At 38.9% G+C, this 22,961-nt stretch overlaps 2 protein-coding genes across 7 annotated transcripts in view; one reads left to right on the forward strand and one right to left on the reverse strand.

The window, feature by feature from the left end:
• Positions 1–5,849: 5,849 nt before the first annotated feature.
• On the reverse strand, positions 5,850–22,928 carry LOC102698929 (zinc finger protein 513). Of its 4 annotated transcripts, none has more exons than XM_015352548.2 (5): positions 22,839–22,928; positions 20,402–20,539; positions 13,113–13,244; positions 8,199–8,891; positions 5,850–7,564 (listed from the first exon to the last, which is right to left on the reverse strand). In XM_015352548.2, the coding sequence occupies exons 2-5, from the start codon at positions 20,439–20,441 to the stop codon at positions 6,807–6,809; spliced, it is 1,623 nt and encodes a 540-aa protein (XP_015208034.1). In that variant the 5' UTR covers positions 20,442–20,539; positions 22,839–22,928; the 3' UTR covers positions 5,850–6,806. The 4 variants fall into 4 exon arrangements, with proteins under 4 accessions (XP_015208034.1, XP_015208028.1, XP_015208043.1 ...); XM_015352542.2 differs by lacking the exon at positions 22,839–22,928 and adding an exon at positions 21,853–21,992; XM_015352557.2 differs by lacking the exon at positions 22,839–22,928 and having other exon boundaries at positions 8,394–8,891; positions 20,402–21,133.
• The window catches only part of LOC102699121 (E3 ubiquitin-protein ligase RNF19A), a 41,864-nt gene continuing 41,002 nt past the window's right edge, over positions 22,100–22,961 (forward strand). Inside the window, exon 1 of one of the 3 annotated variants that reach the window (XM_015352512.2) lies at positions 22,100–22,299. The gene's annotated coding sequence lies outside the window, so the exon portion shown is untranslated. The remainder of the gene's footprint in view (positions 22,300–22,961) is intronic. The other 2 variants (XM_015352497.2, XM_006626097.3) reach the window with 2 other exon arrangements.

The following is a 22,961-nucleotide window of genomic DNA, read 5'->3' on the forward strand; positions in this document are numbered from 1 at the left end:
GAAACGATAAATAAAATGTAGAAATGTTTAGGTGGGTAGCTGCGTCAGCATGCGTAGGCTGCAAAGAAACAAATAATAGGTTTATTCCATGCTGAAAAAAAGAAGAAAACACAACGTTTCGGCTGTGGAGCCTTCTTCAGGTGTGTCAAATGTTTAGAATGTGTAGAAATGTTTGTTCAGTATTGCATCAGTGGTCTTACTGCGTTTTTATTATGGATCCTGGCATGTCACTTCCTTTTAGTTAAAACGGGCAGCTTATCAGTTCCTCCAATTAACATTATACTCTGCTTTCCTCTCTCAGTGTGCTTTTGGGGAGGGTGAGGAGATTATTATTGGCGGCGCGTTTTAATCAGCTTCATAAGGGACCTGATTAGTTTTAGGAGAAAGCTTGCACAATATAAGCTCACGAGTACTTCGAAAAGACGTAAGTCTTAACCTCAGAAGCTCTGTGCTGCTGCAGTGAATTTTTATTTATTTCACATTTCACAGAAGTCATATGTAGTACTAGGTTATCGGTAATCTGTTTTTCTTTGTTTATCCCTTGTTTGTTTTTTTATATATAGTTTTAATCAGAAAAGACCGCTTTAATGGTACCTCCTGCCCAGGTTATGCATTTAATATTCATGTCCATTTGCAAATAACTAATTTGTAGAATATTTCTGTTATAATAGTCTACAGGCATGGAATGTCAATGGACTGCTAAGCCATAAATAAAAACTGTGACATTTTCCTGCCATTGGCCCACCTTGTGCAGCATAATGAACACTTTGATTTTCATTAAGTGGCATGAACAGGTTTTCAGAAAGGCTAGGGCTGTTGTTCATTGACCTCAGTACACAAATTCCTCTAGGAGCTATAACAAATTGTGTTGTGCCTGTGTGTTCTAAGATAAGGTAAGACATTTGATAAGGTATTTTGAAATTCATCCTAAAGGTAGCATTTTGTAAGGATTATGGTTTCCAAAGAATCAAAGCTAAAATGTAATGGTCTCTAGAATCCATTTGGAATATTCACATGGTGATATTGTTCCTTAATTTGAGTTAAAATAAGTTGTTTTGAAAATATGTGTATAATTGTGATATTTCCAGACCTTCAGGCTACCTGTCTAGTTTCTGCATTTACATACATTGTTGGGAAAATGGCAGATATTGCTGATGCTCCAGCCTCCCTTTAATGTCTGATCACTTTTCCTTTTTAGTTCAGTTCTGAGCTATTCTTTTAGGATTCTAAATAATTCTGTACATGAATGATGCCACAGGCACACGAATAGAAATATTACAAAATAGATCATGTCTGTAGTAGAATGAATGCTTAGAAAAGTGCAGTGAAGGAAAGTTTGCTGCAGTCTCAGGGAGGGATGTGGTCTCATGTAAGACCATCGGCTTGCTTGGTTGCTGCATTAGAAGATCTTAGATGGGAGAGAATGTACAAGGTACAGATGTCTAGAAGATGACAGTAATCGGAACATGATTTGGTCAGGGTGGTGAAAGAACCAGTTTAAGCTCTTCCTTCAGAACGGGGCCAACTTCAGCATCCAGGGTGACAGCAACACATGTGAGTACTAGTACTTCAGCTTAGGTTTGGGTGGCTCACTGGTTGTGAAGGATGAGTGGAGTCTAAAGCCCAGTGGGTACTCTTGATATGGAGATAGGGAATAAATGTAGGCACTGCAAAACCCATCCGCCCTCAGCTCTTTCACAACATACAGAAGAGACTGTCTTATCTATGTTAAGATTGAAATAAAAAAGTTAACATACACAAGCAGAGCTGTGTAAACCAATTTCTTCCGAAGCTCGGACGCTTTGTGAGCTGTAGAACAAATGGACATTCTTTTTCACAAAAGTGCTACAGATGGGCAGTACAGTGGCATGACACCTAGAACTATTATCTCACAGCTCTTGGATCTTTCTGAGCATGATCCCAGCAGTGGACAGGCATCTCTTTTAGGGTGTGGTTATGCCTGATTCTTGGATAGGCTTTAGAATTGCTATCCAAGAGTAAGAGGCTTTCTAAGCATGGATACTCACAAATTTAAGTTGTGTCTAGAAGTTACTATGGGATCTCTGGTGTTTCAGATGGTTGAGCACTACGATCCAGGCATCACAGGTCAGAACCTGGGTAATACCACTGGCCAAGTGTGGCCAGGAGTCTGCAAGCAGCGCAGCATAATCAGCTGAAAGTTTTTTTTGCTTCATAATGTTGAAATAGCAGGTGTAACCAGGAACCCATATTGTGACCAAGATCCTGTATATCAAGAGTGAGATTAATACATTTTAATCTTCCAAACTATTTTTTAATCTGCTTTAGTGGCTTCATTTCTAAATGGCATATAAAAACACAACAGTGTTAAGAAATTATGTTATTAGTAAGTAGTCCTTGAAAAAGATTTGTTTTATCTTCAGTCAGTTTTGACCTCTTTTAAATGTAAACCTTATCTTTTATAAAATCCTTGGACACGTTTAACTTAATATTATTAACGATTATTAACACATTAATAATATTCTTGTAGAAATTTGTGATAGAAATCATATCTGAGCTGGCAGTTCCAACCAAAACATCACAATAACATTCTTAATAATTGAACTTCTACACAGTTGTAATTAGTTTGGAATGCCCTTAACATTATAAAACATTGACAAAGTGAAATTCTTTGAAAATCCTTCCTTATCCTGTATTGACTGAAATGTCTTTCAATATTGAGATTCAAAGGGCTGTCAAGCTCTTTAATGCAGCACATTAAACTTGAATTGAAACAGTCCGTTATCCTAAAACCCCCCCTTGTGGTGAAAAATTTTCAATTAAAAAGAAGTAAAAAATACCATTGAGGTTACACACTTCTTGAAGGCCACCATTTTATACTTGTTAAAATATTGTTTAGTGTATGGAAGTCTGAGAGACATTACTTAGATATCACTTTTAGACATGCATATGATTTAGACATAACGCAAACCATGCATTGGTGACAATGGCTATGATGCAGCGAGTTGAGGCTTAATAAAAGCCTCGTCCTTCACTGAAGTAAATTGGACACACCTGCCTTGATTGACTGATTGGACTGATTGATCTATCTCAGCTCCTGTACTTCAGGGAGGGAGCAGGTGGATTAAGTCAAGAAAGATCGAGCTACAGAGGGTTTAGTGTTTGTTTCTCTATGGTGTACTGTATTCCTGGGTGAGTCTGAATACTCTGTAGTGTTTATAGTTGGAAACTGGGTGCCAGTAGGTCTCAGAAGAGACAGTGCAGGCACTCCAGTGCAGGGAAGACCATCTGTGCAAGGGAGAGCCGAATTGGGTGTGCCAGGGAATAAAGCAATGTTTATATTGGCAAGAAAGACAAAAAATTCAGGGATTTGTCTGTTCCAGCTCTCTTGGTGGATAGAGGACTGATGAGCTTCTTCATGCGAGAAGAGAAAGTGAGGAAGATCTTTTGGGGACTCATTCCTCTATGAAAGTCTGTTTTTTGGGGACCACCACCCTATTTTAGGACCTGTTCTGCAAGCCAACAGTGATAGATCACTGGAATGCACATTCCTAAAGTGGGTGATATGCTAGCTCAAGGGTCAACATTCACTGCAATGGTTCAAAAGGAGAACATTTTCCAAAGTGGGTTATAGCAAGATCTACGATGGATTTCCAGTGCTATTCCTCTAAAACGGCCACACCCAACTTCCATTGATTGTGTATGAGAAGCCAGTTGTGGTAGAGGCGGCATCTTGTCAAAGACAAGATCCCAAAAAATGTTTTGAGAGGTAGATAGCATAGTTGTCATATCCCCAAAGTGCCATAACACACATTAGGCCATTCAGTTGTATATAGCCTTAGCTCTTTCCACTCTACCTTTTATCTCTGCTTACATGTCCTGTGCCCAGTTTTCTGTAGACTCTGTTTTACATCAAGAGGGGCAGGAGAGTGGTGTCAGAATAGGCTGGCTGCTGAGGAACAAGTAAAGGTTAATCACACTGAACATAAGAAGAAATGAAAAACATTTCAGCCAGAGATCACAGGGACCCAAGAGCTGATAGACCACTGAGCTTCATACAACTTTGAATTTTATTGTTTCTTCTTTTTACATTTTAGTGTGGAATGAACCTTATTTTGTTACCTGTGTATTATTGGGAAGAATGTCAGAACTTTATGTTATCTTCCTGTTAAATTATATATATAGTATCTAAGGTATTGTTCATTCAGTGAAAATATTAATTTCATAAAACCTTACAGTATTTATAACTTCCAGTTTTTAAGAGTACTGTATGCTTTACAGTGCAAATACTTCAATGAGTGTTTCTGCAGAAATACCTTTTCATGAATTAATTAGCCATGATAAAAACTAAATGAGAAGAAGCTATCTATGCATGCAAACTGAAAAACTGCCATGGAGGTAGAGCAGTTTAAGCACAGAATGGTAGTGAGGGCATACAGCAACATAGTTATGAGTTAAATACTGGTTGCTGCCCACTTCAAGCCTATTCCATGTACATATGTACATATCACAGTAAGTTAAAAACTGAAAAACCACCAGTGTGGAAACAGAATATTCAATGTGGAAAGAGTAAAGTAGAGGTGTACTTGCCAAGGATTGTAATCATAATAAATGTATATTTTTCTAGATTCACAGTCTTAACAATGTTATAAATAAACTAGGATCTTGACTAAATCCTATATGTAATTTAAATCATGACAGGGTGCTGTTATCATGATATAGTTGGGTCTTCCCTGAAATAACCCCCTCATTTTTCCATCAGACACTATGCGATTGGCCTGTGATCACTTTGTGTTGTCCCATACATGTGGGAAATCAATCACACAATCCCTGCATCACAGTATAAGCAAGACCACAGGGTCATTTGTGCATTATTCAGTCTTCCACTGCCTTTGAAAACTGTACAAATTAGACAATATGATGTAGCCCAAATGACAAACATCACTGAAAATCATCCTTGTAAGTTTAAAATGACCAAGCAGTGCCAATGTCTAGAAGCGCAGTGTGTGGCCACTCCTGCTATAGCCTGAAGTGACTTTTTGAATTTAACACACAATGAATGTGATATGCCATTGTTCCTTATCAGAATGTTGTATATTGGCGGAGCTTGAAATACTCATTAATCAATGTACTAATGTTTTACCTCCCATTTTACAAGGTGCAGTTAAATAAAGGGTTGATTTAGAAAGCAAAGACAATTAAAGTGTTTTCTGACATGCATCCCCACTGATCCAAGTGCTCTAGCACTAACGACTCATTAACAATTGTTTATTTTAAGCTGGTGTGGTGCCAAAGCAGTTTGCATTTAGAAATAAATAAAAAAAACAAATGTCTGAGTAAAAAAAATAGATTCATACAAGTTAGGGAATAAAAACAGTTTGCATTTTTAGGTCACTTTGGGAATCACAAAATACTAACACAGGAAGGATAAGAACAGCTAACCAGGCCAGTGAACAAGGCTTAATTTTCCAATAGATTCAGTCCTGTGAAAAAGTATTTGCCCCCTATCACATTTTCTGTATATTATCACTTTGGATGTTGGATGATTTTATGTAATAAATTCAACAAGCACCAGACTTTGGCATTATTTGTTCTCCCAGGCTACCTTTATATACAGTATCACCAGGACCTACATGAAGATCTGATAACATTCAGTTGTTCAAATTGTTATTTTGATATTTAAACCTTCCCATTATATTTTAAGATGGATTTTTTTGTCCAGATAGCACCGCAGTTTGGAATGCTGTTAAGTACTTATTTATATACATATACAATCTACAAACCTCAAAAAGAACATGCTTTGGTAAGTCTTATGCCTGCATTTGCAAGAGCCAGGGTTTCTTGTAAAGCGGATTATGGAAACTAATCAGAAAGCTTACTCTTGTTTATTTCATAATCATTAAGGCAGTTACAGATGCACAAACAATGCATATTCGTATCTGATGAAAATGTTAACGACAACATAAATCCAAAGCTGGGATACATGTTAAAACTGTTATTTAAGAATGACTCTTTCCTTTTTAAAAAATCTTTAAAAGTTAAATAAAAAAATTTCACTTCACATTTGTTGAATCAGCTTGACATAACAAACAGATTAAACAAATGACCTTTAATGTAAATGTCCCTTTAAATGTTTTGCCTTCTCAAAGGAAATCATGTTTAATTTACTAAGAAAATATACCAGTATGCATCACATGTTCTTCTTCTGCCAAATAACAATCAATATAAAACAAATAATTGTATCATACAATCACTTTAAAAAATAAATGCTTTACTATCAGTCTGAATCATCCATGTTTATTACACATTTTTGTTAAAGAAAATGCCCAATTCACAGTTAACACAAACTAATAAGATTTTTTTTTTAATTACAGACATCCTGCATTACGGTCTTTAAAGATACCCCATTGAAGTTGCCTTAACATGACCAAGAGGATGATCTTTAAGTCAGTGCACGACTCTTTCCAACTGACATGAGTGAGATGAACAGAGCAATCAAACCCTACCATCTTGGCCTTACAAATGTTAATTCTCCTTCAGATTTTCAGACAGTTTTCCCACATGGCCATCTGGTCTAAGATCCAGGCTTGTAACTGCATGCATCATCCTGTGCTGCTCTGAAACACATGCACTCACTACTGACCCTATCAGCCAACAGCTCTTCCGCCCTACCAATCTGGAACCATATTGTACAAAAAAAAACAAAATTCCAGGAACCTTTTTTTTGACATTTTTATTCAAACCCATGTTGAAACTGATTCCGTTAAATGTTTTTTTTAATTACTGTCGTCTGTTTCCCCAGGACACTCGAGATTTTTTTTTTTCAACTATGATACTGCACTTCCCGGCTGTTGCACTTTAGTCCAGCCCTCGGTGGAGTGGCCGTGTTTCTTTTGGTGGCGCTTGTAGTTGTCCCAGTGGCCGGTGGTATAGGGGCACTCCTGGCACTTGAAGGGCTTCTCCCCAGTGTGCCGCAGCATGTGCCTCTTGAGGTTCATGCTCTGGTTGCAGCTGTAGTTGCAGACGCTGCACTTGAAGGGCTTGGCACCTGAGTGAATGCGCTCGTGGCGCTTCAAGTTGGCCAGGTTGCCGCAGGCGTAGTCACACAGGTGACACTTGTAGGGCTTCTCTCCTGTGTGCACCCGCTGATGCCGTTTTAGGTTGTCAAAGTGCGCAGAGGCATAGTCGCACTGCGGACACTTGTAAGGCTTCTCGCCGCTGTGAGTCTTCATGTGTCGGGCCAGGTGGTTGGGGTAGTGCGTGATGAAAGGGCACAGGGCGCAGGAGTACACTTTGTCAGATTTCTCTGGGCTGCTGGGAGCCTCCTTGGACAGCATTTCCAGCCCGCACTTGCTGCAGATCTGGCTGGACGAGCCGTCTTCGTGCATGAAGCCGTCGTCTAAAACCAAGCCACAGAGTCGGCAGGTGAAGGGGAAGAGGAGCTCGGGGAGGGTGTCCGACTCCTCCGCCACACCATCGGTGTCCAGCAGGCTGCGAGGGTCCATCTCTGGCTTCAGGCTGGTGTAGCTCTGAAGGAAGTCAGTGCTGTTGCTGACATGGAGCGTCAGGTCCGAGACCACTGCGTCTGAAAAACAACACAACACGCTGCTTATTATACTCCTGTACAGCATGTTTCTCTACTCTTAATAAGGTTGCACCAACTTCCCCATTGATGTCTGTAGGACTTACATAGTGGATTATATTCAATATTGAAATATAAATATTTCCAACATTGATAACTCAATAGATATTAAGCCTTTTAATGTTTTTTTTTTTTAGGGACCAGGGGCTATTCTGTTGACTTCTTCTAGGTTATCGCTCATTACCCCCATGATTACACAACACGTTCGGAATAAGAAGCAAGTGATGTGCAAGCACAAAAAAAGAGGAACAAACGGATAGTATCTACTTTACTCCTTTCAAGAAAAAAGGGAAAAACATGGTGAAAAATCAGAGCATAAAAAAAGTTATTTCTCTTAATGAGTCTCTTCATCTGTCATTAGGCCAGTGCTTGACAGTCAGGTTTACACAGTTGATCACTTTATCAATTTTTAGCCAATAAGAACAAACTTGAAAAGATTTTAAGTCCAACACTTAAGTGCCAGGTTGGGAACAAGAGTTTCCCGTGTATAATAAGGGCTGCTTTACCCTGAGCACAGTTTTACTGGTAATATCTAATATGCTACACCTGTTTTCGCGATTAAAATGCCGTGCGATACCTTCAGCTGCCCCAGGGGGTTCCTCGGTCTCATGGCCCATCATGTGTCTTTTGAGATTGCGGCTGTTGTTGGCCCTGTAGTCACACAGGTTGCACTTGTTGGGCTTGTCCTGGGTGTGCATGCGCTCGTGCCTCTTAAGGTTGCCCAGCGAGTTGCAGGCGAATGCACAGTACTCGCATTTGAAGGGCTTCTCACCGGTGTGCGTGCGAACGTGCCTCTGCAGGTTGACTAGCTGGGCTGAGGCGTAGGTGCAGTGCGGGCACTTAAATGGCTTCTCCCCGTTGTGCGTCTTCATGTGCCGCTTTAGGTGGTTGGAGTAGCGCGACGAGAAGCTGCACAGCTTGCACGAGTAGACCTTCCGCACGCTGCCGTTGGAGCCGCCGTTCTCCTTGGAGTCGGGGGCGGAGACGCTGGTTGTCTCGTCTTCCTCCCCGCCGCCCCCTTCTCCCGAATCGCCACACTTCAGGCAGTAGGGGGTGGCGAGGTCCAGACCCCCCAGGGAGCTGTCCAGCAGCTGGCCGCACTGTCTGCAGGAGAGGTAGTGCTGTAGTGTGTGGTCATGGCTCTCCTCCCTTTCGCTCTCCGTGTCCCGGGGGTCCTCTGCGTCGCTCTCCATGCTGAGCCGGTTGTAGCTGGAGCAGTCGTCATCGCTCAACGCGTAGACGGGGATGACGATCTCAGCCGCCACCGAATCTGGGAGGAAATGTTGCGAAAGTTTATTGTAGGTGACGGCGCAACATGCTACAATAAGAGAATCAAATGTAAAAACCTTCATACAGAATATAAAGGAGAGCTCATAAAATAGTCAAGATACTATTTTAGCTGGAAATTACGACAGACAGCAGATAAAGTAGCTTTCAGTAAAGAGGTAAACAATACTAAAACAGAAGACAACAAAACTATGTATAATTTATCTGGTGAGAGTCAGTGTTCACTGGAACATCAAGAAAAGGAAAAGCAAACAAAATGTAATGAATGGTATTTTACTGCACTTACATCAAAGACACACTCCAGTTAAAATACAAGTCAACAGTTGAGTGGAAAACATCTTTTTTTTAAAAAAAATCTCAAAACTGAAAAAAGGAAACAAGCCTGCAAGTTCAAAGCCGAAGAGAAAACTGCAGAAAACAAAAACGGAACAAAAGGCCTCCACCAACTGATTCACATTTCACTCCCAACTTAACAAGGAGCTTGCTTCTGTTCTGTTGTTTCTGAAGAGAAATACAAAAAGCCTTTATGCCACAGATACACATGGAATCTGAACAAAGCTGAAACCTGACCTTTGCTTTTATTGCATTCTCTAGAATTTCCACTTGACTGATTATTATGTGTAATGGTAATGCTGAAAAATGATGATAGTTACCAATGATAATGGTGATGAAGGGATTAATGATAATGATGATGATGATGATGATGATGGCAAAGGAGTGTTTTATGATAATGGCTTCCCAAATGATGATAGTTTTCTTCATGACCTTACAATATAATGGCGAAGCATGTACGATTCAGTTTTGCAGCATTCTGGGAATCATTAATTCAAGCTAAAAACATTCAAAATGACAATACAGAAGAAAATCTTTAAAGATCTGTAAAGCTTTTCTACACAGAAGTACACAACATGTGGTTTCCATTCTTTACACAGAATCTGTGCTGCTCATTGAATCTTTACAAGAATGAGAAAAACCCAGAACAGCAGAGCGCAGACATTAACTGAACAGACTTTAGTGCATTCTTAAACTCCTCTATTTTCATATATTTCCGTTCTGCATTTCTGTACTGCTTGCTTAAAAACAGTACATCAGGAAGCACTATGGATCTGGACACTGTTTCGGTCAGTACAGTGATCAGAAACACACAGCAGCAATCTTTATTATTAAAGTAGAGGAACTAAACTGGGTGTAAAAGCCAGCGGAATACCCTGATTTAAATCCAACAGAGATGGTTGAACTCAACAGCAATCAGCAAGTTATTGGGATAAAAAGCTGAGTGAACAAATCTGCAATATCAACAGATTTCTGTGTAATTCCTTATATTGTAGAACACGAGGGACTTTGTAAGCACTGTTAGTTACTTCCCCGCTACAGGCTGATTCATACAGTATGTACTTGTTTCATATATGCCCCATGTCAACAAATTATAACATCGGGGAAAAAAGAATCTTGTGTTCTCATATCTAATGTCTTTTTTTCAGTTTTGTAATTAAAACTAAATGTTCTGTGTGCGTGGAATGGACATCTCTTTATTGATACTCCTCTGGTTTTGTTTTCTTTCAAAACACTGTTTAGAAAAAACAATTTGTGAAATGTTCACATTTTTATTTAAATATCTATTGCGTAATTGCATTATTTTAACCTTATTTTTTTGTATATGCGCACTGACTATCATATGTCTTAACTGTGGTGTACATAGTTCAAACTGTGGGAATTACTGTTCAACATGTATTTTCAATCTGCAAAGTGATACAATTGTCACTAGAACTGTATGATTATTGCAATAAAGCACTAATGGGTTCATAAACATTTAATACTGAACTGACTGTCTGACAACCACAAGCAGCTGTGGTAGTCTTAGAATTCACTGCACCACTTGGCAATTTTACAGATTAGTGCAGTCATGCAACAGAAAATAAAAAAATTAAGAATGTCATACCATGGTGTTTACTACAGTATACCACCTAAGACTTCACATATTTGAAGGAATGGAAATGTATTTATGCATTAGAAAAGTAATTAGACTGCTTTTATATTTTTGTGCACTAGCAAAAGTGAACATAGGTTGTTTTTGCAGATGTTTTTCTTGTTTTATTCACACATTAAATTAAGATAAGGTTGTCAGACAGAGTCTTGTTGGCTTTCTGTAAGACAATTTAAGTGTAAGTAAGCTTTATGATTGAAAAGAAACATTTATCAAAGGTCACCTCGAGGTCACCTAAGGGTGGTAGTTTAGCGCCTGACAAGAAGATTTAAAATTGGGTATAGTTTTATGCATTAAGGGATTTTTGCTTTCAATGTAAGTTACATGACATCTGTTCATATAACTAAGCATTAAACTGCCTGCTTTTCAGAGATACCTTTTCCTTTCTTCTGTATTCTAAGGGACAAAAAGGCTCCTTTAAACACCTTTATACCTTAAGTTACAGTTTGGTAATTTCTGCTCCTCAAAAGAAACATTATTCTTTACCTAAGTCTCCATATTCCAGACAGCTTCATCTGTACATATGGCGTAAACAACCTTAAAACTTTCATATTTTATAAGACTTTATAGAAAATTGGTGGCATTGTGCTTTTAGAAGGCACAAAGAATATATTATACATCACATTAAGGAACACATTAGATTGATCTCAAACTCAAAGGAGATTCCCGTCTTAAATTTGCCATGTCAAATTAAGCAGTGTTTGATTAAGCATCATTTTTCAGCAAAACAGGCCAGATTTCTATTTTTGCCTGAATGAATGACTTCTTTCACAGGCTTCTTCCTGACTAGTTTTCTTAAGGAGGCTGTAAGAAATTTAATGGAAGAAAAATGTGAAGACACCCGGCAATTTTAATATTAATGCAGCACTGAAGAGGATAGAGGAAAGAATCTTTTAATTGTCACATATGCTAATACATATTGCAAAACAACCAATTTAATATAATCACTGAATGCTTTCTGTCACCTAATTTAGATATGATATGCAAACCCTGAATAATATAAGAACAGGAAAATAGACATTTGGATTCAAGAAACCAAGAACTTAAGTGAGACCACAGGGAAAAACAGGGAAGGCCAGGTGGTTCCCAATTCGTGAGCCTTGAAAACTATTCCGATTACCTACTATTGCAGTTGCTCGCTGGCAAATGATCTTGCGGTATATTAATATGAAACAGTATTTCAATGTGGATTCTTGTGTACAATTTGTCACACATTTTTTTGGCCAGGTGGTAAAATTGCAATGACAGCCCATAGCTGCTACTCCTGCATTAGATGAATAAAAACTGGAGGCACTGATGAAAGAAAGAAAATTCAGAAAAAATTAAAAACCTAGGTTTTGGAAAATGTAATCCTGACTTTATCAAGGAATTTATTCTAATAAGCACTGACAGAACATAAAAACATTTAAAACAATAACGCTTTATTAATATTAATTAGTATAAATGCATGCAGTTCTAAAGCCTTCCAATTATTAAAGCTTTACAGTGAAGTAAAGTGGCAAAAAGCCTATGAAATAGATGTTCTTTGTAAAGACAAATCACTGACATCTGATTAATCTTCCCATTTTATCAAACAGGCTCTGGCACAAAAATTAAAATACTTTGTAATATTAGTGTAAAGTCACAGTGAGCCTACGCTTAACCCCACAGCCTCAGAGCTCAAGGCTGGACTACACATCAACTGTTCTTCATGTCTCAGATCAGAGCTACGACCCAAACAAAGTAGCACAGGGGAGTCTGAGGAGGTGTACGCCAACTCTCCATGACTGCTCCAACCTGACCACCTCCTCACCACTCGGCTTTCAACGTGTCACAAACAGCACAGCACCGTCATGAAGAGGGGCACTCCCTTCACCAACAGCACCAAAGGAGCAAAGAAAGCCCTGGAAACGATCCCCACCAGTCGGTGTGCTGCTGCTTAAAGAGTCCAATAGCGATTGCAAGGGTAATTGGTAATGTATTATTTATAACCACTGTATGTCAATTTACAGAACTAGATACATATCATCCTAACTTGGGAAAAATATTCTGCAGTTAGCATATAGTTGCATGCAATCTGTGACCTGAGTAAGTAGGACTTCTGGCAAAAAGCTCTGAAAGCTACATTTTATGCAAAATATAAAATGGCAAGACAGGGTCATACACTATGGAATAGCTGAACAGCCAGGTTTTATTATACATCCATCCTAATTCACTGACATCGTCAAAAACCTCACCCACCTTCTGAGTCTCTCTCAAATCCTATGATCTTGTCGTCGCTGTCTCCGAACTCCAGATCCTGGCCCAGGAGGAAGTCACTCTCCAAGACAAGGCTCCCAGGATTATCCACTCCTAATCCATCTTCAGAATCCACTGGAATGACAACATAACGATATCAGACCACAGCAATCTGCAAAGATGCAGCGAGGCACATTCTTTCTACTGTATATCTAATTAAATTAAATGAATCAACAGGGTCTATTGTGTAACAGGTACTGTAGGAAAGAAAGATTCATGTTAATTAACAAAATACTTGTGAGAGGGATATGCTAGGTTCAAAAGAAGATGAAATAGTTATTATTACTCTTCTCCACCGTATAAATTGTCAGTAGCATTAGGTCTACAAAAACAAACTTGAGGTATTATTAAACGTCCACTCAAAATATTGCCCTGATTCTTATTCCCTGAGGTTAAAGTACTGTTACTCTCAACCGCTCTCAGAGTCTAAGACAGAATGAAACTCTGAAACATTTAACACAATATTCTTTTAGTTTTTCCCATGTAGTCAGAAGATGAACCTATGTTGCTGACATGGAAAGAATTAAGAATAACATTTTTCAAAAAAGCGCTCACAAAACACTGCAATGTAAAGTAAATAGCAATCAGTACTTAAACGTGTCAAAAATATTTCCTTTAAAGAAATTAAGCAAGTCCAAACAATGAAAACAACAGCACTAATCGACTAGTTAACATAATGTACACATTTTCCCAAATGAAATTCAGGAATGATTTCCCTCATTTGCACCTTAGTTGTGTTTTGTATACTCAAGTTTATTTTACAGTGACATTGATAACATGGTGATTTATAAGCATCTGGTTTCCTTGTGAATCTGATATCTGCAACTCTTTGGTAAGCTCTGCTCGAATTTAAGTGCTGGAATGCCCTCCTAAGGAATAAAACAAGCTTTTTTTCAGTGATGCAGAATAAGAATAAATGTTCTGAACGTGCTACAGATAAGATTAAAAACTGAATTGTGAACATTCAAAGAGATCATTTGAATCTGTCTTTTATTGTGCCAACATTGCTCCAACAATTCACTATTTCAAAGAGTTCAACTCTTTGATTTTGTTATGGTCAGATACTTTTTCTCTCCAGCTGTGGGAGGTGAAGGGAGGTGAACAATGGAACAACAGTGGAGAATGAGACAAAGGCAACTAGGTAAATCAGTGCTAACTAATTTGTTCTTTGGAACCAACCCTTCTAAACAATACATAGCAATAATCAAAGAAAAAATGGCAGAACATGGCAGTCAATTAAAAGTCTGTATGGACCTTCCTTGGTCTAATTTATTCAAGATACACCTATCAATGGGTGAAACAACACCACAACCACATCAGAGATAACTAAAGTGCAATGGCAAGACAACATGTTACTATACATGCAATTTTCTCCTCAACAATGAATAAGGGTCACATCAGAAAACATTTCATGCTTGCTGAGCAAGACATTTTGGCTGTTAAAGGCCCATGGCCCTTAGAAAAGCATCTGTCCATTCATGGACATCCTTTCTGGTCACTAAGGTCGTTTCATAAGATGCTGGAGGAGGGCTTCATTTTCCCAGAAGAACTGAAAATCGTAAAATGTAAGCCTTAATCTGGAAATCTATTCCTATTTTATCTGGTAAAAAGAGATTTGGTATGCCATTCAGAGTATTTTCAAAGCAGTGATGTCTTACATAAGATTTACAATAACTCCATGAAAATAATAGTATTGTACCTATAAAGAGACAGAAGATGCAAAACAGCTTCAGCTCAAGAACCTGCAAATGCAGATAATGGATTAACTGATGCATCCAATCATTATGCAGAATAAAAAAGGAAAAAACATGAAATCACTTGGAATCACTTGGAATGACAGGTCAAAGTAGCTCTATCCATTTTGTCTTTCGAAATAATTCAATTATGTTATGCCTAAACGGTGGGGATATCATTGTAACTCTGCAATGGATTTACAAAAGTATATGCTAATTTTACACTTTGCATCATCCTTATCTGGATTCAAATTGGCCATCTTACTTGGCCAACGCGATGTGAAAGGTTCACTGCAGAAACAATACAAATTCTTTCACGCTACTAACTGGTCTACAACAGGAATCTATTTTTAGAATTAATGTTGAGACCTCAGCATAATCTGTGCAGCATTCTTTAGAGGATGTACAAAATGTGCTGAAACGCCTTGTGGACATTTCCTGTAACACAGCATTTAACGTGCTGGCAACCTTGCTAATAAAAAGCTATTATCTATACATTTCCATTTTGCAATTCTTATGCGAAAAAAGATTGACAAGTGAACACTTATGCGAGGGAAGCATGAGCAATAATTCAGTCTTAAACAGAGCCTCCTACTCCCAGCCTACTGCTCTACACTACTACTCATACAAGGAGAGACAGACCCAGATCAGTACATTCCAGGTTTGGTCAGTATTGTAGCACGGACAGGCCTAAGACAAATGAAGCTATGTAACCACAGTTCTGTTGAATCTGCTGAAAACCAAATTATTTAACCTTGTCCCATTTCATTAAAATTACACAGTTTTCACATCTCTCGATTTTAATTTATACATTTTACTATATATCCTAACACCGTTTGTCTTTTAGTGCTTCCTCACATGTATCAATATTACAACCCTAATTTTTCACAGGTTTAACTCAGTACTCAGTACCCATTTTGTATTTACAGATTAGGTTTTTACTACCTGCTTGCAAATCCACATACTTGTCTACATGTCTTCTGCAAGGTGTTTGCCAAGTCTTCATTTTTTAATTTCATTGGCTGATTTTACAGTGATTGCTAATACTCCTATTTCAGTATCATCTGCTGTCTTCATCAATTTGCTAATTATACCAAAATCTCCACTAGTTACATTCCCCCAAATTCAGCATCCATCCCTTATCTGTATTATTTCCTCCCTTTTAAACAAATATGCTCAATCCACACACTTTTCACAGACTATATACCTGAATTCTATATTCATAGTGAATTTTGGCAACAGGAAGCAGTATAACTGACATCATACATGTTTAGAAACAGCATTCATTTCAATGCTTCTAAAGAAGACGTAACCTTGGGAATAAAACTAAGACTGAATAAAACAAAAATAAAAAAAAGGATTTTATTATTTGGAAAATGTCATATTGTCTAACAAACAGAAGCAGAGATGGTTAGCATTGGATCTAGGCTACCCAAAGAAACAGCAAACAGGTTACAGCATTACATTCCTGACGCCTGATCCCTTCAGGTTTCACAAGCTAAGGAAGGTTGGGGACACTGTTCTGTAGGGAGGTACTGGTCACTTGATGAGACATTAACCTAAACTAACATCCTGACCACTTGGGCCTTCTTGGTTATTTATGATCCCACAACACTTTCTGAAAGAGTAGGGGTGCTAAGCCCAGAGCCCTGGCTAAATTTCACTCTACACAATCCAGCCCACCTAATTGAACTGGTGAAACAATTTCGCACTTTTGCATCTGATCTGCTGCCTTCTCCTATTTACATCAGGGACAGGCTCTGCAGCTTGCCATACAAAATTGTGACACACAAATTACAGTAGACCATTTAATAGATTACAACAAATGTCCTTCTGAAGAAACTCTCACACTTGAGAGTCGCTATGAGTCACAAAACACCGGCGGCATTCTCCATTTACAATTATAGGCACTATTTCAAATCTAATTTACAATGGAACAGGAGCAAATCCAAGTCAGCAAGAGATGACAGACTGTGGTGACAAATGCTAGGACTGAAAGCAGTGGGAATGTGAAACCTTATAGAAACAAATGCAACAGACTCATCCCAGAATGTAATCCCACACACTAACGATCCAGTAGCAAAGAAACAGCAAACGTTACCAGCACATGAAAAGCACAAGCTTTGCTCTCTGTGTGTCCATCTAGCTCCTGACTAAGACTGTCTGTCGATCTGAAGCCTTTGTCTTGTCATGATCAGAAACATACATTTCTTCATTTTTATTCACAAATAACAATTGAGTGAGTTTAAGGACTGACAAATTTGAGTTGAAAGAGTTGATAAATCCTTTGTTTTCCTGACAAAAGCCTTAGATGTCTGTCTCAGTCATGGTGAGTTGTACCTACGTTGTCATCAAGATTAAAATTCTCCCAGATTTCAGTACAATGCTTTACCGACAAAGCAAAATGCATAAACATTACCATTGATAATTATCAGATACAGTAGAGTCCTGATTACCCAACCTAAACGAGACCGATAGTATAATATTTTTATTGAAAATGTCAGATAATGCGGAAACTGAGTAGACAAATCATAGATTATGTATGAAGTATGAAATCTGGTTTATTATCTACTGTAACTCAGAGCTTTTTCTTGAAGTATCAGACCTGTGATAGGCATTTTGCTGCGTGAACCACAAGAACAAAGCCTCACTGACCTTTTCATATTCACATTTCTTCATCGTGTTTCTGTCCCTCAATCCTTCAATTGAGGCCCGATCAAAGCACCACTTTTCTATCCGATTTCTTCTCCTCTTCCAGTCACCAACTGTAACTCGTCCCACACCGAATTCAGATACAATTTTTCGCCTTAAGTCTAGTCTTCCTAACGCTTAAAGCTTTTGTTCCAGTGAAAGAACTACTTTCTTTCTCTTTACTTCTTAAATAATAAAATTAGATATACACGCGCAAATGAACAAGCAAAGCTATGTTAATAGCAGTATTTGACGCACTGAGAGACAAAGGAGCATGGGATTGGGCAAAATAATTATGTATGTGCACACATACAGTACGTTGCATATATGTATATAGCATGTTGAATGCTATGTCGGATAATCGAGACCGTATCGTACTGATAACCAGTCACATGAACACTGAATAAAACTACATTATACTCTTCCCATTGACAAGCCTATATTGTTACCACTAGCAGTTGACCATATAGTATTTATCATGTGGGTAAAAGTCATTAACTGCTATCACTTGTTTTAGGAATCATTACCTTTGGGGAAAGGGGGTATTATGACTGCATTGCCTCCAGTCAGTAATGCAACAACAAACCTTATTCTTGAATTAGAAAAAGACACAGAGGTGGTAACAGCCTTCACCACCATGGTCGAACAAACAGCAGGTTTTAAGAACAACCCTTAAAGAGGCACCTTAATTCCTACAATCATCTTTCTCCTGGCCCTGATATCTACTCCCTCCACATCCTCTCTCACCCCCTTCAGGACTCCTCTGCTGGCCCATGAATCACCCTTCCCCTCCCTCTCTGGCTTCCTGTGTCTGTTCTCTTGCTTTACTCCCCAATGTTAGTAGCAGTTGCCACAAACTAAGGCTGGTTCACCTCCCACCATCTTTTGGAGCTGCCAAAAAAAAAACTTTTGGTCATTCCACGCGAGTACTATCTTCTATTTTCTTTACAATTTAATTAATGGTGTTTTCTACACTCTTCTCTAAATTCCATTACTGATGATTTCTCCATATTTATGGTCCCCTGCAGTCTGGTGGTAGGACTTTTACAATGCCTTGCATAAAGCCAGATTGTATTGTACACCAGCACAACTGTGCTCAAATATTCAGCTCTCAGGCTTACCAGTTTAATACACAAATATGATAGCAAGCTTAAAGTCTTCTCTGTAGCTATTGCAGAAGGAGTAGGAAGATGTAAGGACCTGCCAGTTACCACAGTGCTAGTGAGGAAAGTCAGTGGAGAGCTGCCAAAAGGTGACTGGAACTTAGGCTGAGAACTGTGTTGCAGAAACAAAAACAAGACTCCCAGCACCACCATTCTCACTCAGTTACTGAATCTGAAAATGATCAAATGGCAGAACAACTTCAGGAAAGGAAATGCTTGCACATGTGGATCTAAGAGGCAGCTCCTTTTGTTTTGCAAGGAACCCCGACATCACTTGTGAAGGTGTCGGTGACAGGCAGATGCTTAAACTGTATATCAAGGCTTAAACTGTGTTGTAACCACACTATTTCTAGATCATTAAAAAGGCTAAAGGCTAAAGATAAAATTAACAAAAAGGATGTATGATACTAAAAGAAGAAAGGACATTTGAGAAACACTTAATCAAATAAAAATAAAATGTTTACCTTTATTAATACTCATAAAATAATTTCTTCTTAAACCATTGACAAAAATGTATTTAAACAACTTTTAAGCAGAAAATGAGGAAGACACATGTTAAAGCTTTAGGACTGGAGGTTTAGTATTTCTGTTACACATTTAAAATTAAAAGAAAGCAACACACAGTACAAGAAATCAGCATACCCACTTACTGACAATGTTCACCAAAGCTTCAACACTTAAACTACCTACACCTTATATAAACTGAATAAAATGAACAGAGTCGCCGATGCAAAAATTCAGGATGCTGCTTTCTAATTCATTTTCTAAATGAACTAAAAAAATGAATGTGCTCTATAATAAGTCTGAAATTAAATGTGCTTCCAAAAACAAAATCACAAAGTTAGCACCAGACTACTTGAGCCAGTTAAACTTTATTTAATTTATATATAAAGAAGAGTTAAGTTTCAGCCTCCACGAAAAAAGTATTTTGTTAATCCAGCAGTCATTTTTGCTTCTGTTATACTGAGCTACATCAAACATTGTTAAATAAACAACATCCATACTAGTTTAATTGTAAGTGGATTGCTACAGTATATTATATGAGGCACACTTTAAACCCCAGATCAGCTTTACTCAAGCAAATTATAAAAATAACCCTCGGTCATAATCGTGAAAATGTTCGTTCGGTTTTATTTTAACAATCATACAGTAAACCTACTGTGCTCACTAATTGGCATTACACCCTCGATCAAGGTACTTTAAACTGCTCTAGTAAGCGTATAAGCGAGTACTCTCCAGTCATTATAAATGTATGAATTGATTAGTCGATTAGACTCATGTAAATTTAGCTTAGTGAAACTGGAAGGAATGTGTGAATTTACTAGATGTTCAGACCATTTTGAGAATTCATACCTCACGCTACACACGCGATTTTCATTTTTAAGTTCAAACAAGTAAAATCACAACCAGATTGAGGACACCCAGACTGAACGATTTGATCATTAGGAAAACGTGACAGCCCGGATAAACACAGAGACGGGGAGCACGATTTACATACAATGACAACAAATGGGTTTCTGGTACCTTGTATTTTCAACCAATACCCCCGTCAGATTTTCTAAATGCATGTTACTCACAGAAATGGCACATTTTGATATACAGTATAAGACCCACTACAGCCGCTGGAATCAAAAATAGTACTTACATTTCACAGGCTGTGGGTTAGACTGTTTCCTTCTGGGCATTTTATGGCCAGCTTCTCGCTTCTGTGCTCTCTTCTCGGTGACTGTAAGGCCTCAGCTCATTCCTTTAAACAGCTATTTCTCTTCCTCGCCATTCAGGGCTGCGGTGCACACAGACACAAGCTCGAAACGCTCGGCCTCACCACGGTCATGCTTTGTTTCACGGTAACGTGAAGCTACCACGGCAGAGACATGTTGTTCCACAAGATATTTCAAATGTAGCTTTAAGTGGGGTTTTTTTTAGAAGCAATCGTTAACACACCCACAATTCAAAATAAACCCCAGATCATCATACTGTGACGATTTCACACAAACGTCGCTCACCAACCGCAACGTAAAGCTACGCTCTGACCTGTCACTCTCGCACACATATGTCCACCTTGTCACGACGTGCAGCCCCGCATAGCTATTTTGACAAATTGTAAAACGTGCGGCGATTCACCATTTACACCTCAGCAACTAACATCGGTAGCTGCAACCGAATAACACATAAACAAACTCGACTTTCCGTTATTCTTCGCTTTGGCAATCTATCACGGGCTCTCCCATGTAAGACTTTAACCCTGGACGCCGCTGCAAGTTGAATTTTAAGCGTAGTTTCTCCAGTGAAGGAACTGGGCAAGCGATAGGCAATTCCTTAACTTAATTGAGTTTTCATTGTATACGTTTTTTCTCTTCTCCACCAGCTGCCTTCCGTTCTTCCATGAGTTTCCGCTTCCGTCGCCCCGCCCCCCTCTAACCCCTACACTTCCGGTGCTCATGGTCCTTGTAGTCTTATTGGAATTCAGGTACGATTACACCTCTTCTAAAACGGCTTGCATATAAAACACATAAGGTTTCAATAAATTGTTTTTATTTTACCACTTTACTGACTATTATTCGTCACTTTCCGTGTGAAAAAAATCTAAGATAGCGTTTATAGTACAGCAAGAGTCTGCGATATATTAAAACTGTTTGCTTCAATTGCCTAGATCTAGTTTATTTAACGATTAATTGATTTTCGAAAAAAATATTAAATTATGAATTTTTAATCCGAAATTGGGAAGCTAATCGTTGTTCTTCCACTACAATATTTTTTATTTCCATTTAGGATTTGTTTTGTAATAGCTTATTTATTTTCGTTAGAAAATGCGTTAGAGAAATGCATTTAAAGGTTGCGTACACTAGCGAAGTTTTAGATCCTACGTGTACAATTAAATGGAGCGACCATATTATTTTTAAAAAGGCATTTAAATCTAATGTTTCTCTTGCTGCAGCACATCTATGCGCTAGTTTTAAAAGAATGTCAAAACCATTCCAGATGTTCCTTTTTTTATGGAAAAGCACACCAAATGTGATTTGATGAATGTAGGCTGTCTGCATGCAGAATCGTAGCTTATTAAGGTTTATTTTTAATATAGAGTTTTGCACCCACCCGCACACGCCGGCTCACACCAAGAGCCCACAAAGAGCCCTAGATTTAACCTGGGGATTTCCAGGTGTATCCTTCTCAAGCCTGCATTGATAAAGCAGACAGGATCCCCCTGTGAGGATTCCGCCAGACGCTAAAGAAAAACAAAAATAACTGCAAAGACGTATGTCAGAATCACATAGCTGTCATAATAAACACGGGCTCTGTCATTTAGGCCTGAGATACGTGTTTTTATATTATTAAGGACGTATGGAGCCCCCGGCCGGAGCGCCCGAGGTCGCGCCCTGCGCAGCGCGGCGCTGCCCGGTGTCGCGAAGCTGCCGGCCCGGATTGGCACAGCCGCCGCTCCACAGCAGTGGGCGGGTTTGTTTTGGGTCCTCGGCTGGGGGGAGGGGCGGAGCCAGCGGCAGACCCGGAGCCGCAACGGGGAGAGCGGGCTGCAGCGAGGAGGTAAGACCCCCGTCTTCGCGATGCCGCTTTTGACATACATGTATGACGAAATCCGCAAAGCCTTTGGAGTCCCTTTCTCTAAAGAGGCAGAAATGAGTCCGAAATATGAGCAACGCATCGTGTTGCCCGCTCAAAGGCAGCGTTTTTCGTTGTTTTGTTTTTTTAATAAAGGGAGTAACGATGTGGATTTGTTAACCTTGCCACTCCCTGCAGGTTTTTGTTCTGTGATGTCCGGATCGAGATACCTTATTAAATATTAATAAGACCATTTTTATTACGTGTTGATATTTTCAGGTATTTTCATGCAACTCTACATTATAGCGATGGTTTTCCATTCGTCTTTCGCCACACTTCTTACTGCGGTCGGAATTGTAGTGCGGAAGGATGATCGCAGGGTGATGTATTCCCGGGATTACGGTACCCCCCTGCCATGAGTACTCGAACATAAAGGACACATCTTCCGTGGATTTTATCCTTGCGAAGATCATAATCCCTGCTTTTGTTTTGTAAATTCTTAATTAGGTAGCGTCGGCACTTACCGTGAGTCAGTATGTCAAACGTCTTACTCTAATTAAGGGAGATGTTAGCCCCGAAACTTTATTTTTAAAACGCGAAATTTGTGCTGCCCCCCCTCCCCTTCATGATACAGCCTGCATCCCCGT

The sequence above is a fragment of the Lepisosteus oculatus genome, chromosome 2, assembly GCF_040954835.1.
Source record: "Lepisosteus oculatus isolate fLepOcu1 chromosome 2, fLepOcu1.hap2, whole genome shotgun sequence".
NCBI lineage: Eukaryota > Metazoa > Chordata > Actinopteri > Semionotiformes > Lepisosteidae > Lepisosteus > Lepisosteus oculatus.